This window comes from Nansenia antarctica (assembly GCF_963989245.1).
Source record: "Nansenia antarctica genome assembly, chromosome: 4".
Classification (NCBI taxonomy): domain Eukaryota; kingdom Metazoa; phylum Chordata; class Actinopteri; order Argentiniformes; family Microstomatidae; genus Nansenia; species Nansenia antarctica.
The window spans coordinates 20274239-20290820 of record NC_137689.1 but is presented as its reverse complement, the minus strand read 5'-3'; the positions used below and the strand labels follow the sequence as shown (position 1 = coordinate 20290820).

At 44.9% G+C, this 16582-nt stretch overlaps 1 protein-coding gene across 1 annotated transcript in view; it reads left to right on the top strand.

Moving 5' to 3' along the window:
• Window positions 1–5241: 5241 nt before the first annotated feature.
• LOC308155856 (roundabout homolog 1-like) overlaps window positions 5242–16582 on the top strand; it is a gene marked incomplete at both ends in the record, with an annotated part of 150638 nt that continues 139297 nt past the window's right edge. Inside the window, one exon of the mRNA XM_080529225.1 lies at window positions 5242–5344. Coding sequence (XP_080385351.1) covers window positions 5242–5344 — 103 coding nt within the window. The remainder of the gene's footprint in view (window positions 5345–16582) is intronic.

Sequence of the window (16582 nt, the reverse complement as noted above, 5' to 3'; positions counted from 1 at the left end):
AAACCCTGCCAAGAGATCCATATCGGTGAAGACAAGGACTTGGTGTGTGTATGTGCTGTTCATGTGTAAGTGTATGTGTGCACGTCCATGACACTTGTGTGTGTATATGTCTGTTTTCATTTGCATGTGTGTGTGTGTGTGTGTGTGTGTGTGTATGTGTGTATGTGTGTGTGTGCTTGTGTATGTGTGCTTGTGTGTGTGTATGTGCATTTGCATGTGTGTGTGTGTGTGTGTGTGTGTGTGGTAGGAAGGACGGCGCTTTCATGATTCAGCCTCTGTGATGGCAGGTTAATCCCATTATGGTAATGAAGCCATGGGGATAATGCACTGTCAGACTGGGGACGTTTAATCCCCACCTCTCCTCCTCAGCGTGCCTGCTGCGTGACAATAGGACTGGAGAAGGATTACTCTTTCAAGTGTTGTGGCCACCAACGAAACCACCACTTTAGACTCTCTGACTGTCAGATTAGTTGGGAATCAATTATACAAATAACTAGCTAATAAGAGATCTGTACTATGTCAGGAGTAACTCTCCTAATTATGAGATAAGATTCTAATTGCCGGAATCACAATGCCTCGCAGGCCGAACAGACACCTCAACCATAGTGTGTGTCGAACATTGAGTCGTGCAAGCACAAACTAATTGATCATACAGACATATCTAGGCATAACCGGGCCAAAATCATTCAAAGCAAAGTGCTGGCTGATTATCCTAGCATACAGATTCAACCGTTGCATTCTCTGACAAACGAGAGAAGCATAAGCATCAATTGAGGAGATGTATCCAGACTAGAAATAATGTAAGCAATCCAGTTTACGTCAAGTCATACAATGACAACTGTGAACATATCAAATATGAACTTAGTGTCCGAGGCAAACGTTTTAAGAAAGAAACCAATTAAGAATATGGAAGTCATACGCTGACAAGGCACACATGTCAACTGTAAACATTCAACCCTCTCACTTATCAGAAATAAGAGAAGGGAGAAAGAGCATGTCTTGTCGTCGACTTGTAACACAGCTCTTTCCTTGAGCCTGTTTTAGAGGTAGGCTACTTATTGATACGGAACCAATGGGACAGGGATGTAATAATAAAACTGAACATCGTCCAAAATAGGCTATTAAATATGAATCACTCGGAGCAACTGAACTATAAAATCCATTGCTGTATTTACACAACACTAGCATAGTGACAGGCTGCGATGAGAGATATGAATGGAGTGTGAGAGTCATGACGCGTTTACCCGCTATTCTCTTGGTGCACACATGGGACCACGCAAAACCTGCACGAGCAGCCCACTACCTCAATTCAATTCCCGTAATAGGGTCAGAGGTCAGGCATATAACAAACAGCAATACATTCTACAATTCCAGCAACAGATACAATCTGACTGACATTGAGGGAAGTAAGAATGTGTTCAAGAGAAAACCAATTATGATATAATAGGCTATAAACATTTTTAAAAAAAAGATTTTAAAAAATATATAAATTATTAAATTAAGCTTTTCCCTGACCTCTGCGTCTTATATCATCTTAAAAACATAGTATTTAAATTACGAGCTGTTGTTCAACCATCATTCATCTTGCAGCTAAACATCACAGTTGTTCACACACACACACACACACACACACACACACACGTCACACGTCTTGTCTGCCTGTGTCATGTCACTCACAGTAAACGGATCATCAACAGATGCCGGATACATCTCACTGCTGAGTCACCCCACCCCACTGCTACTGTATGTAATACTATGCTATCTCACATGTTTCCTGTTATTGGTCTGAGGCACAAGTCATTTCTTAAAGTTGCCATAGAAACTCATCTAACGAAGAGAGTGACTAACTCCTCTCCTCTCTCCTCTCTTCTCCTCTTTCATTACATTCTCTTCTCTTTCCCTCTCTTCTCTTTCTCTTCTCCTTCTATTCTCTCCCTCACTCCTCCTCTCCTCTCCTCTTTCCCTCTCTCCACTTTCCCTCTCTCCTCTTTCATTCTCTTCTCTCTCCCTCTCTTCTCTTTCTCTTCTCCTTCTATTCTCTCCCTCACTCCTCCTCTCCTCTCCTCTTTCCCTCTCTCCACTTTCCCTCTCTTCTCTTTCATTCTCTTCTCTTTCCCTCTCTTCTCTTTGTCTTCTACTTCTCTCCTCTCCTCTCCTCCCCTCCCCTCTCCTCCCCTCCTCCCCCCCTCCTCCCCCCCCCTCCTCTCCCCTCCTGGAGCTCCCAGCTGTAGTCATGGTGTATTCAGCAGACCCACCTCCAGGTGCAACAGTGTACATACCACCACTAATTGCTGCAGCGTCCAGTGGCCCAGGGGTGCTGACTACAGCTACTGCACACTCTTCTGGCTTATCATCCCTTGTTTCCCACTCTATTTGTCTTTTTTCCCTTTTAATTTCTCTCTCCCTCTCTCTTTCTCTCTCCCTCTCTTTCTCCCTATGTCATCATCATGCACAATGCTCAAACCAAATGTCTACGCAATCACACATTTAGGACCACACATAAATTATCTCTCTCTCCCCCTCGCTCTCTCTCTCTCTCTCTCTCTCTCTCTGTCCCTCCCTCCCTCCCTCTCTCTCTCTCTCTCTCTCTCTCTCTCTCTCTCTCTCTGTCTCTCTCTCTCTCTCCCTCCCTCCCTCCCTCCCTCCCTCTCTCTCTCTCTCTCTTGCACTTTTCCAATTCAAAGTGTTTCATTAATGCTAAATATGCATAGGCCTACATTATTGCAGGGAAACATTCATCACTTTTTCTCCTTCTTATCACTTAAGCTATTCATCTTTTCCTCAGACGGTTTTATTATCTATCCTTCCGTTCCTTCTTGCACTGTCCTTGCCCATTTAGCTAAAGTCTAAATTCAGTAAAACAAATAACTTTCTAAATATATAAGAAGCCCGAGAGTTTCTCTTTTTAAACAGCCCTCCCTCAGGCCCTCTCCCCCTCTCTGTGACGACTTCAGTCCTCACAAGAAAGGGAGAACAGACATGAAAGAAGGGAGAATGGGACCAAGGAATAAGACCAATGGCCTGTTCCTTTAATATCTTAGGTTATCACCAATCACTATGCCATACCGGATAAACCCTATCAACTTGCCTCATCTTATTTCAGACATTTTATATCACACAGCCCTCCATCCATACCATTTTTATTTTTTACTTCAGCTTCTCAATAATTGACCAGATTTGGAAGCTCTCTCATTCTCTTCTCTTCGAGTGTGTCTGTCTTCTCTCACATCGATTACCTTTTAATAGTCTCAGTAGATGTTCATCGAGGACAGGACTTTTCCTCAGGGCTGTTCCTGTCACACCAACTGACATCTTACATGCTGTGTTAGCAGACTCTGGGGTAGACAGGAAGGGAAATACACTTAGGAGGATATGCCATTGAGTTGACACTTTCATCCAATTATACTTACAGTACATAGCGTCATACCATCCAACTGAGCAACAACCCTTCGATCCTTGTTAAAGCTAGCGACGAAATGATGAGGCTCCATCTCAGTTAGCTTTGTTAGCTTGGAACAAGAACGAGCCAGGGGAGAGGAAGTGTGTGTGATTTTAACACATCCGCTTCTCTTTTTCCTTGCCTGTTTCAGCTAAAAAAACAAAACAAAAACCTTGCTAAGTTTTAGTACTAAAATTAAGTTTTGGGTGTTGGCACTTGATGTGCATTTAAGTGAGCCAAGGGGACTAGAAACTGAAGTGGTGGAGAGAATCTGTCTGGGTGCGCCAACGCTTCCCAGGAATCTGGCCCTCCATGACAGAGTGTGGACCAAGACAGAGCAGTTTTTTCCCACAGATGGCTGATCAGTAAAACTGATTGGCTGCACTTCTTCCACAGCCTGGCCGTGTCACCGTGGTTCATGACGCCCAATGGTGAGAGGGGAGGAGGGAGGGGCGTGTGTGCCTGGACGGAACTGGCAGGAGTGGGACTGGTGCCACCTCGTCATTCAAATCAGTCTGTGAAATTGATTTATGAAACATAAGAATGTGCCAGGGGCGTTAGGAGGGTGCCAGGGAGATGGTACGGAGTGGTAGTGGTGGTGGATGTCTGAGAGGGGGTGTGACAAATGTGAAATCTACCCTTGCATACACGCTCACACACACAGGCATCACACACAGGCGTACACACACACACACACACACACAGGCACACACACACACACACACACACATAGACGCACGCACACACAGACACACACACACACACACACACACACACACACACACACACACACATACACGTACACAGACGCACACATGCACACACACACACACACACACACACACACACACACACACACAGGGAGCTTGTATCTGGCTTATCAGACTGGAAACATTCAATAGAAGCTCCAGTCAGCCCATATGAATATCCTCCACTCTCCCGGTCTCTGTAGTTTAGATCAGAGAGACAAGCAGGCAGACACAGAATGCCGCTACTGTAGTGTTTGTTGGGAAAGCTTCAGAGCAGAGCCCATCTGTTTGCCTCCGTCTACTCTGTAGAGCCTCTTTTGTTGTTCTATCCCTATGGCAGGGCCTTGGGAAAGTGAAGTCAGTCAATATCCACTCATTCCTACTGCTTCAGCAGTTCTGATGTGTTCTGTCATTGTTAAAGTAGCGTACAATAATAAAAAAAAAGTTTTAAGGTCATGAAGTTAAATGCTGTTTTTCGTCTTAGTATTTAAATACTTTTTAAATACTACGGTCAGAGTTATGATGGGAAGAGTCTGACAGGAAGATAGTCATTCTTCTGTCTTCAGATGACATCACAGGTGGGCCATTATAAGATCGTATTCAATGTCTAACCATGGCAACAACTCTGTGGATTACTGCCAATCAACTTGACAAATATCACTGCCTTGACTTAACAACTTTTTCATTATTGAAAAAAAAAAGAAAAAAAAGCTACAGTATCTTGAAGAGCGAACAGTATATATACATTTTGCAAGTGAAAGTGGTGAGGTGGCGGTGCTGATATCGGATTAGCTGGAAAGCTTCTCAACCAATCACAATGCTTGATTTGATCAACCCATTCTATAATGGTTGATAGATGCAGTACTTTATACATACCTGTACTGTACATCATGCATCATGCGTTTGTACATTATGCGTGTACAAACATGCGTCCCACTCTCTATCCCTCTGTGTCTCCCTCCAAATGCATCTTATTGAGTATCATGGTGATGTCTAACCCATGTTTCTGTCCTCTGTGTCTCTATGCAGGATTGTGAATGTGATGCTGGGCCAATGAGAACTATGCGGGTCATGTGGTCAGCTGTCGCTGCTTTCCTTGTTGCCACCCTCCTCGGCCTCGTCCAATCAGAGCAGCAGGAAGTAGTCCTTGTTCCAGGTAAGAGACCAAAACACGCAGAATCGTGACTTTTCTGTTAGAACATCTTGGTAGTCTCTTTTCCAGCCGTGTGTCTCTCCCAGATGTAAGGGTGCACTCACAATTCACTCCCTAACAAGGAAACTCAGAAATGTTCCGGCTTGGAAAATTGTTGTTCGCAGACGACCTGAGTTTCTCTCTCAAAGAGTATGAGAATAAACCAATGAGAAGCTCTACACAATTCGCTTATGTGAATTTGAACTCGGTAAGATGGTGAAGAGGTCTTTAGGAGGGACAATCCAGTTAGCTTCCAACCACAACAACTACATTAGGTGTATTTGGCACTTTAACACACTGTGTTGCCGTTAGGAAAAGCATACAGCTCTTTGATACAGCTCTACTTCCGTTACACCGGACAGTTAGTACCCATCTAATGTCTCCATCCATCAGAGAAACGGAGTGAACAAAACGAAAATATTTCATCTGAGCCCCATGTGGTCCAGTGATGTGACGATAGAGATATATTTAAAGTGATATATTTAATTCATTTTCCGCTGTCCCTCGTTTTAATTAGTCCTTCCTTTGCCTGAGGAAATAAAAAGAGAGAAAGTGTGCTTCTGGTGAGTGGTTGGGTTAGCAACAGGGCTCTCTAACCTCTAAATCCTGGAGGGCCATCTGCGTCACATGGGTTTCGCCTCGACTTCTTCTCCTTAATTAGTTAGCCACAAGTTTCGTCATTCAGACACTAAGGTTGGATTAAAAAGTCCCCGTCAAAGTTATTGCTTATTGTCCACGTGGTCCTCCAGGGGATTATTTTAGAGCCAAGCAGGCTCCAAGTGTGAAGGGTGGCAGGCTAATGCAGAGGCCAGTGTTCATTAGCCACAGAGAGCTGTCGAGATGGCCATGGCCTCACAGTGATGAGTTCAGCCTGCTGTGAGGCTCCAGACCAGGGATCTGACTAGGGTACAGGGCCACCTCAACCACCATGACTGTCTGTCTGTCTGTCTGCATGCCTGTCTGTCTGTCTGTCTGTCTGCATGCCTGCCTGCCTGCCTGTCTGCTTGTCCATCTGCCTGCATGCCTGCCTGCCTGCATGTCTGTCTGCCTGCCTGCCTGCCTGCCTGCCTGCCTGTCTGTCTGCCTGTCTGTCTGTCTGTCTGTCTGTCTGTCTGTCAGTCACTGGGTGGAGAGAGACATCACTCTGGACACTGCTGCTGCTGAGTGTGTTAGCACTGACTCAATCACTCAGAGAGACAGAGATCCATCTCCTGAGTGACATTTCGTTCAGCTGTCTTGGACACTTTATTGGCACACCCACACACGCCATTGAGTCATATAACGTTTACACTGAATCCATCAAGGAGGAATATATACGATAAGTGTGCGAATATCATATTCAACCACTGCTACAACACAGCTACATGTGCCTCATTCATACGCCATAAATACATGTATATGGATATATAGGCAAGTTAACCTTCTGGTGACTGATCCAAAGAGCGCAATTTACAGAACATTATGGGAGACAATATCATAATATAATAAACACTGACAACATATATGATAATTAGCCTCGTTGGACAGTATTATAAAACCTTTTCCAGTAACCGCCTATGCCACTGGACTGTCCATTCTGGCCACTTGGACATCCTACCATCGAAAACGGCCAAAGTCTGCTACTCTGCAGGCACTCTGGAGGAGGAAAAGACTGGTTACAATCAATGGGAAGTAAAAAGGGGACTTGACATGTATGGAGCATCTGCTTGTAGATTGTATTTCTTCCTGCTTTATGGAGGAGGCTTGGCTGATTTATCTGTGTGGCTCTTGGCTGGTGTCCCAGTGATTGTGTGGACGGAGCATTTCCATGCCTTCTCCTTCAGAGAGGCAGCCGTGTGATTGAGGGGAGGACTGGAGTTACGGGGGCGGTGTGCCTCCCTAATGGAAATTGCAGGAAAAAGTTAAGGGTTCTTCAGATGTACTGTAGATGCAGATGTGAAGTGTGTGTTCAATTGTTTTGAGCTGAAATGTTTCGCCGGCGTATTATTTGTTATGTGAGTCCTCGGGTGCCGTGCTTAATACAGACAGCTCAACTTGGTTTGAGGGATTAGACGGTGCGGCTCAGTAGGAAGTGGGAAACTGCGGAAATTGGGGGGAACTGGGGGAACTGTGATTCATTGTGAGTGACGTCACTCTCCGGCCTCCATGTTGTGATGAGAGCTCAGCGCTCAGGGGACTGATGGCAAGGAGCCCAATTAGGGAGTGTAATCAAGGGCCAGCTCGTTAGCGTTGACATGTTTAATTAGCTGCTCCAGCAGCCTGGCGTTGGTGTGAGTTTGTAATGGAGGGGTCACCGATGGTGCTCTCTGACAACATGGCTGCCGGATGGCAAGAGAATCTATTAGTCACACCACTCTCTCACTTTAGTCACAACACACACGCACATGCACGCCGCATACACACACAGGCTCGCACGCACACACACACACACACACACACACACACACACACACACACACACACACACACACACATTCTCATAAAGGTTTATTGGGTGTACACACTGATCTGGGGATACGGTACAGTATAATTTGCATTGCTGTGTGAAATCTTAGAGGTGGCAGATGGAGTCTTAATCTCTTATTACATGCAGGTTCATGAATCTATTCCAGAGATATGCATATAAACGGTGTGAGTCGTAATCCTTAGTTTGTTCACCTTGTATCCTTCTGACTGTTCTGCTGCTCTCTGTAATCTCGCCTTCATCTACACTTCTGCCTCAAGGCGGGCTTGTTGCAAGATAACCTTGTTTCCCCGGGATGTGATCTTGAATGGAGCTGTGAACCACGACAGGTCTGTAAGATCAGCAATCTTGAGAAAAGAGACTTGGTATGAGTCACCCCGGTGAAACACTTGATCAAAGTCATACTCCTTCCTGTCCATTCTTTGATTCAAGAGCCACATTGGATGTGAGAGTAAGACAGCATACTCTCTTGTACTGTTGACGCATTGGGGAGAGAGCGAGAAAGGCGACAGCTGAGTTCTTTGCAGATGGACGAACGATGTCCCTCTGCTCGGCGTGGGAGTGGAAGTGCGAGGATAAGGAGAAAGGGTGACAGTGTATGTGTTGAGCTAATTAGCAACGCTCGTTAGTCTATTTGGAGTTGCGATAATGAGTCGGTGCTCGCCTCGGAGGAGAACAACCTTCACCACAACAACGCTTCACAGCTGAGCTCCGTGGAGGTTGAGACGGAAGTGCTGACAGCGCAGGCCGTCATTTATCGCCTGTGAAATTAACCTTCATTCTTCATTCAGTCTTTGTTGAAGACAACAGGGACACTGCACTTGTAGTGATCCATATACTGTATTTGAGGTGTTAAGCACTTTGACAGACTGTTGTCTGTAAGAGAAGGGGCGGCTGTGGCTCAGTTGACTGAGAGCACACGGTGGAGAAATCAAACAGAATATTGTTTTGAAGATGCATCAGGTTACTATTAATTGAGAAGGGATATTTTCAGTTTGGCTTCCCCCAGCAGCTTGGCTGTTTGGGGGGGTTACATATGTTACGAAGAGCTGTATGTTTAGGGGTGATTCTTCTAGGAGGGTGCTATTAGGTGTAATGAGTGAGATGGGAATGATTGGCATTTGGAGGGAGAGGAATCCTGCTGGAAGGGACTTCTTGGAGGCAGGTGGTGGGAGGCAACAGAGCAGGATTGATTTAATGTGGGTCTCAGAGGGGATGAGGGAAGGCTTCAGCCAGGTGAGGTACAGGATGAATACCCTGAGTGATCATGTGGTGTTAGTGTGTGTTGGGTGTGGGGGTTGAAAGGAGGGGGGGAGGAGTGTAGTGTTTGAATGCAGATTTTGTAAAGGAGGAGAAATATAGGAGGGAGGTGGAAAGTTGTGTGATGAGGGAGAAGGAGAGTAGTATGTATGAGGAGGATACAGGGAGGTGGTGGGAACATTTAAAGGGGGAGATTAGGAAGATTAGTATGAGATGGTAGGAATAGAATAGAGAAAGGGAGAGGAGGTTGAGAGAGGAATTGAGGAGGGAGGCGAATAGATTAGAGGAGGAGGTAGGATATGATGTGGGGTGGTATGTTAAGGCTAGGGAAGATTTGAAGGAGTTTGAGGAGAAGAAATGCAAAGGGATGATTGTTAAGAGTAGGGCAACATATGCTTTATAGGGGGAGAAATATAGAGGGTTGTTGGGGGGTTAGAGGGTAGGAACTCTATAGTAGAGTTAGAGGGGGAGAAGGGAGAACAAGTTTGTGATTTTATAGAGATAGTAGAGAGGGTACAGAGCTTTTATGAGGATGTATTTAGGAGAGAGGAGGTGGATGAAGAGAGCTTAGAAGAGGTGTTAGGAACAGTTAGGATGAAGATAGAAAAGGAACATAAGGAAATGTGTGATAGGGATGGGAGAGATAGAGGCAGCAATAAAGGGATTGAAAAAGAATAAGAGTCCGGGGTTAGATGGGTTGGTGAGTGAGTTCTATGAGGAGTTTAGAGAGTTGCTGGGGCCAATATTATTTAAAGTGTATACATGGGTGGAGGAACGAGGAGAAATGCCAGCTACTATGGCAATGGTGGTGGTGAGCATGGTGTATAAGAATAAAGGGAGTAGGGGGAAGTTAGAGAATTACAGACCTCTCTCAATGTTGAACACAGATTATACGATTTTAGCAAGGGTGTTAGCCAATAGGATGAAGAGGGTGATAGGGAAAGTTGTATAGAAGACACAGGCTTATAGTATACCGGCAGAGATATAGAGCATATAAAAGTTAGTGGAGAGGGGATAGGGGTTAGTCTAGATTTGAATAAAGCATTTGATAGGGTGGATCATGGGTATTTATATAGAGCACTAGAGAGATTTGGTTTTGGAGATCAGACGATACGGTGGGTGAGGAGGATGTATAGTGAGGCTAGGAGCTGTGTGAAGGTGAATGGGATTCTTACAGATCGTTTTAGGTTAGGGAGCTCTGTGAGGCAAGTCTGTGAGGGTGTCCGCTATCGGCTTTGCTATACTCACTGTCAGCAGAGCCGTTAGCATCATATATAGCACAGAACACAGGGATTAGAGGGATCAGTTTGCCAGGAGGTAGGGTGAGTGTGTTATGCCAGTATGCGGATGACACAGCAGTGACAGTGAGGAACAGAGAAAGTGTGAGGGAGGTGATGGAGAGTGTGAGAGTATATGATAGGGCATCTGGGGCAAAGATGAATGTAGAGAAGTCAGAGATAATGTATATAGGTGTGGGGGGGAAGAGGGAGATGAGTTAGGGTTGAGGGAAAGGAAGTATTATTTTAAAGTGTTAGGGATACATCTAGGTATAGAATACAGAGACAGTAGGGACATGGAATGGGAAGGGATATTGGGGAAGGTTAGGAAGACGTTAGGGTTATGGAGGTTGAGAGGGCTGAAGCTCAGAGGGAAGGTGGTGGTAGTCGTTGCACTCTTGATGTCCACATTTGTGTATGTAATGGGTGTGTTGGATGTGCCGGAGAGAGTGGTTAGGGAGGTTGAGAGGATGGTGAATGAGTTTGTATGGGAGGGGAAAGGGGTAAGGATTGCACAGGAGGTATTAGAGAATGAATGTAAGGATGGAGGGTTGGGGTTGATGAATCTGGAGGTGAAAAAGAAGGCTATGAGAGTGAAAAGGATGGTGAAGTATGTGTATGGGGGGTGGAGAGTATGCATGGGAAATATTCCTGGCTGAGGCCATCAGTAAGTGTGGAGGGTGTGGGGAGAGTGGGGTGTATATGAAGATGAAGAAGGAGATGTTGGAGGGAGTAGCACCTTTCTACTTCTTCTAAGTTTTGGAGGCATGGGGAGAGTTTCTACAATGGGTGTCTTATGAATGTGAAAATGAGAGACAGGTATGACAGGGTAATCTTCTTCTTTCGTGTAACGTCAGAGGTCCAACTCGGTGTCGCGTAGCCAATCAAGGACCCCAATTGAAATAAGCCAGTGGCTTTCTTGGGTTTTTATCCTGTTAGTTGACCTTGTATGTAATATGTACTTTCATGTACCTACTCCTGCAAATCTTCTAATAAAGTTTTCAATCAATCAATCAATCAATCAATGCCCGCATCTCTGGTTCTAGGTCGAAGAGGCTGGCTTCTGAGGGTGGTCTATATAAGGGGCAGATGGTGATTATGTGGTCGGCGGTCTGCTCTGGGTCACCGCACTCGCATGCCGCACTGTCCGCCAGGCCCCACGCCTTCATTGATGTTTTAAAGCGACCGACACCAGTTCGTAGACGGTTCAGTGTGGTCCATTGCCGGCGTGTTAGGTCGTCTCCTCCAATGGCGCCATCTCCTGGGTCCCAGATGTAGCGGTGGATTTGGGAGGGCCCGGTTGACTCCCACTCCTGCTTCCAAGCTGCTGCCAACCATGCATCTCTGGAGATGTCCTCAGAGGTGGAGTTGAGCATGGCTTGTGCTGCCTTGTTGTAAGGGTGGCGGGTCTTGAGTCGGCTTGGAGGTGCTGGTGTTATGGTGGTGTTGTGCAGGATGTGCCAGTCATGCTTTTGTGCCTTCCTGGCCAGGGCGAGGGTGGCAGCCGCCGGTGCCGGGTAATGATGAGGGCTGGGTTGGGAAAGGTGAGGGATTTGGTGTATGAATTTGTACCGGGATTTATGCCTGCAATGGTGGATGCAGTAGAGGAAATGGGAGATGAAATGTGGGAGGGGGCATCGAGGAATATGTTAAAAAGGATTAAAGAAGGGATGCCAGTGTAGTGGAGGGCAATGGTGGATAGGGAAGTGGAGGAGGAAGGGGAGAGAAGAGAGGTGGAGTTATTTATAAGTGAGGGGGTTGTCAAAATTAAAATGGGAGGTGTGAAGACAAGGATGATATATAGGATACTGAGGAATGGGAAGGTGAGGAGGCCGGCTTCAGAGAAAGTATGGGGGAGAGTATTTCCAGAGATGAGGGTGGGAAGGGTGTGGGAGAACTTGAAGGTGAAGTGGAACATATAATGTGAGGAGAGGGATCTTTTACTGAGGCACAATAGGATATTTAACAATGTAATTATAAGTAAGTTTGATGCAAATGTTGATAGGATGTGTAATGTATGTGGGGAAGCAGTGGAGACATTTATGCACCAAAATGTGGAGTGTGGAAGACTGGGGTTATATATGGAGAAGATGAAAAAACTGATTAGTGGGAACTGGGAAGGAGGGTATGTGGAGGAGATGGATTGGAACGAGCTGTGGTTGTTTGGGGTGGTGGGAAAGAAGAAAGGGTGTAATGTGAAATGATGTATTGAGTCATGGGAGATATGCAGTCAGGGTGAGAAGGAATGTGGCTCATTATGAAAAGAGGATGGTGGATGTGTGGGATGTGTTTAAGGCTCTGGTGAGTCAAAATAAAATAAAAGATGAAAAAAGAAGGTCGAGCCGGCATCTAATGATCTCAAGGTTTGCAGGTTCGATCCCCGGCTCCTCCTGTGCACGTGCCAAGGTGTCCTTGGGCAAGATAGGTAGCTTACCACCATTGGTGTGTGAATGGGTGAATGAGAGGTCATTGTAAAGCACTTTGGAATAAGGCCCTATATAAATGCAATCCATTTACCATTTAAAACAATATTATGTAATTCAACAATATTGAACATTGGCTCAACCCTAGTTAGAACATGTGGGAATGTCCACTCCCCATATCCGTCTCACCTCACACTCATATAGGAAGGTAGTATGTGAGGCAATATGAACCATTTAGCAAGTGTGTGTTCAGTGTGTGTGTGCTGTGTAGACTCCATCTCCCAGCTGAGGCTAAGGATGAGCCGAGACATGATGGAGACCATCATGTGTTATAAAGCCAGAGAAGCACTCTGTCTATACCCCCCCCACCCCCCCCACCCCCCCCCCCTCTCTGTCTCTCTCTCTGCCTGGGCTTGTGTTTAACACACATCTAGCTGGGTGGAGCGCTCCATCAATCAACATGTCACACACTCCCATAGAGGGAGATAGTGGGGCTCAGACAGAGGGAGGTAGAGAGAGAGAGAGAGACAGAGAGAGAGAGAGAGAGAGAGAGAGAGAGAGAGAGAGAGAGAGAGAGAGAGAGAGAGAGAGAGAGAGAGAGAAAGACCCGACAGACAGACAGAATTTGGAGGGCCATGGATAGCCCCCAGGCTGCTGATAGGGTTTAGCTACAGTAGATTATGCAGCGACTGTTCTAGTCCTGTATGATGTGGAAGAGTCCTTGAGATAAAATCCACGCTGTTCTCCATCCTCTCGTTGCTGTGAAGAGGCACTTCAGCCTGACTGAGTGTGTGTCTGACTTAACTAAGTGGGCTCAAGTAAGTGGGGCTCAATGTTCCCCTGTTTGTGAGAGGGGGCTGTCTCTATTGTCCTGACATCGTCAGTCGCAAAGTGGTTTTAATTCATTTGTATTTGTATTGACTTGTTGACCAATCAAATTGTCAATTGACCAAAAAAGACAGGTGAAAGACAAACAGTTCATGTTAATGTGAGGTGAAAAACCCATAGGAGGTTATATGAGAATCGTGTGAGTAACACGTGTATTATATTATATTATATTGGGGCCGGCTTTGGCACAGGAGGTAGAGCCGCTGTCTAATGATCGCAAGGTTGGCAGATCGGTGGTTCGAGCCCCGCCTGTCCACATGTCGAAGTGTCCTTGGGCAAGACACTGAACCCCAAATTGCTCCCAGTGAGCGGGCCAGCGCCTTGCATGGCAGCTTGCCGCCATTGGTGTGTGAATGTGTGTGTGAATGGGTGAATGAGAGGCCGCTGTAAAGCACTTTGGAGCAGCAAAAAAGGCGCTATATAACTGCAGTCCATTTACCATTTACAGACGATATCCACATTACAAGAGGCTGCATTATTGGCCACTCTTTGACACTCTGCTCAATAATACAAAAAGTAATGGACACAGTACATTATGTAACAAAAACAGCATAGTCAGTGATCATTTAAAATGTTTATTTAGAATTCATACATTACATTTAAAATTACACTACTAACAACACTACTTTAAAATACTACAAAAAATACTTACTTATGTTTCTAAAAGAGCCAACACAAAGTCAATAATATTGCAATTAAAATATAACAAATTCATTCTTAAATTAAATTGAATGATACATTGAAAGATAAATGGGATGTTTAAGTCCCCATGTCCTAATTGAGTTCTTGAGACATGGTCTCATATCCTGAGTCGCTTGCAGTTTGGGTGGACCACTGGTCCGTCTCCCCGGTCCCTGCCTCTCTTGTTGTGGTTGGGCAGAGGGTTGTTGGGGCCAGGCAGAGGGTTGCTGGGGCCAGGCAGAGGGTTGTGAAGCGCTTTGGAGCAGCAAAAAAGGCGCTATATAAGTGCAGTCCATTTACCATTTACCATTTACAGACGATATCCACATTACAAGAGGCTGCATTATTGGCCACTCTTTGACGCTCTGCTCAATAATCCAAAAAGTCATGGACACAGTACTTTATGTAACAAAAACAGCATAGTCAGTGATCATTTAAAATGTTTATTTAGAATTCATACATTATTTATAACACTACTTTAAAATATTACACAAAATACTTACCTATGTTTCTAAAAGAGCCAATACAAAGTCAATAATATTGCAATTAAAATATTTCAAATATAATTAATTTTTAAATTAAATTGAATGATACATTGAAAGATAAATGGGATGCTTTAAGTCCCCATGTCCTAATTGAGTTCTTGAGACATGGTCTCATATCCTGGTTCGCTTGCAGGTTGGGTGGACCACTGGTCCGTCTCCACCGTCCCTGCCTCTCTTGTTATGGTTGGGCCGAGCACTGCTGGGGCCAGGCTGAGGGTTGCTGGGGCCAGGCAGAGGGTTGCTAGGGCCAGGCAGAGGGTTGCTGGGGCCAGGCCTGGCTCTCCTGCGGTTTGGTTGGACCACTGGTCTGTCTACCCAGTCCCTGCCTCTCTTGTGTTGGTTGGGCCGAGCACTGCTGGGGCCAGGCTGAGGGTTGCTGGGGCCAGGCAGAGGGTCTGCTCTAGGTCGATCTGAGAGAGAAAGTTCAGAGAGCCAGGATAGAAGAAGGGTGATCTCCAAAAGCAAATGGTCTCTCTGGCTGCTAGCAGGGCTCCCTACTCTTGGCCCAGCAGGAGAGAAGCCCCAAGCTGCAGACCAAACAGGACAGGCATGTAGATGCTCAAAGTGTATGAATAATTTGCTAACACAAACAAAACCAAATAACAAAGATTAGTGGATAAGGGATAAAATAAAGTTTAGCCCTTACCTGACAAGTCGGTGTCATCAGAGTCACTTTGGGGCTCCTCGCCACTGGCAACAGTGGAGTAGAGGCCTGAAAGAGCAGTCTGAGACCTGTAGAACTGGAAGGCGTTGGAATTCATAGTATTGCACGACTGCATTTCACCAGCAAGGTTTGTGGTTTGAATGTAGCTTTGTCTGTCTTTCCTGAAAAGAACACAGTTGGAGTGTTCTGTTTGGTTCTGTTTCCTGGGAAATCCAGAAAAAGAATCATAGATTTTGATTATGACATCATTGAAGTGGTTTTCAAAAACTTAAAAGATGCAGCTTGTAACTATGAAATATTGTTTTAGCAAACACTCATTCCATCAGCATGACGACCATATAAGGCAAAGAATGTATGTCACAATTTTAAGAAATAAATAAATAGCGGAATTTCAATCCCCTCTGTAATGCAGGTTATAATATAATATAATTATATATTATAGTATAATTATTAACAAATAATATAATTTGTTGTGACTGTTGAAGTATATCCTATTAATATTATTAATTATTATTTATTATAAGCCTTACGTGGAAAACATATTCGTTTTACTATGTTGTGTGTGTGGAGTACGGCACTATCGATGTGCAATTCCATATTGCAAGACGCTTGTGACACTCACTCAATACAAAATAAAAAAATACACTATACAGCACTTCAAATTAGACATTCCGAACTTATAGAAAAATGTGTAATTCAGGTTTTCCAGAGCAATATAGATATATGGATTTTTATGAATTAATAAACTTGTTTATTGGTGTTTGCTTTACCTCGTGCCTAAATTTAGCAAAGTTATCTAGGTGAACTGCAGTCAATTAGCACAGTTTCTATCTAAAGGATGTTGACTGAAGAGTTATTCTGCATAATGAGACACACAGTAAGGTATTAAAATGACAATCTCCTCAGAGAAACTTCAAAGACAGTTTAGTAGTGGCTATTAGGCTAGGGCTACACAATATATTGTATGACTATCGATATCGCAATGTTAACACAGAGGGGT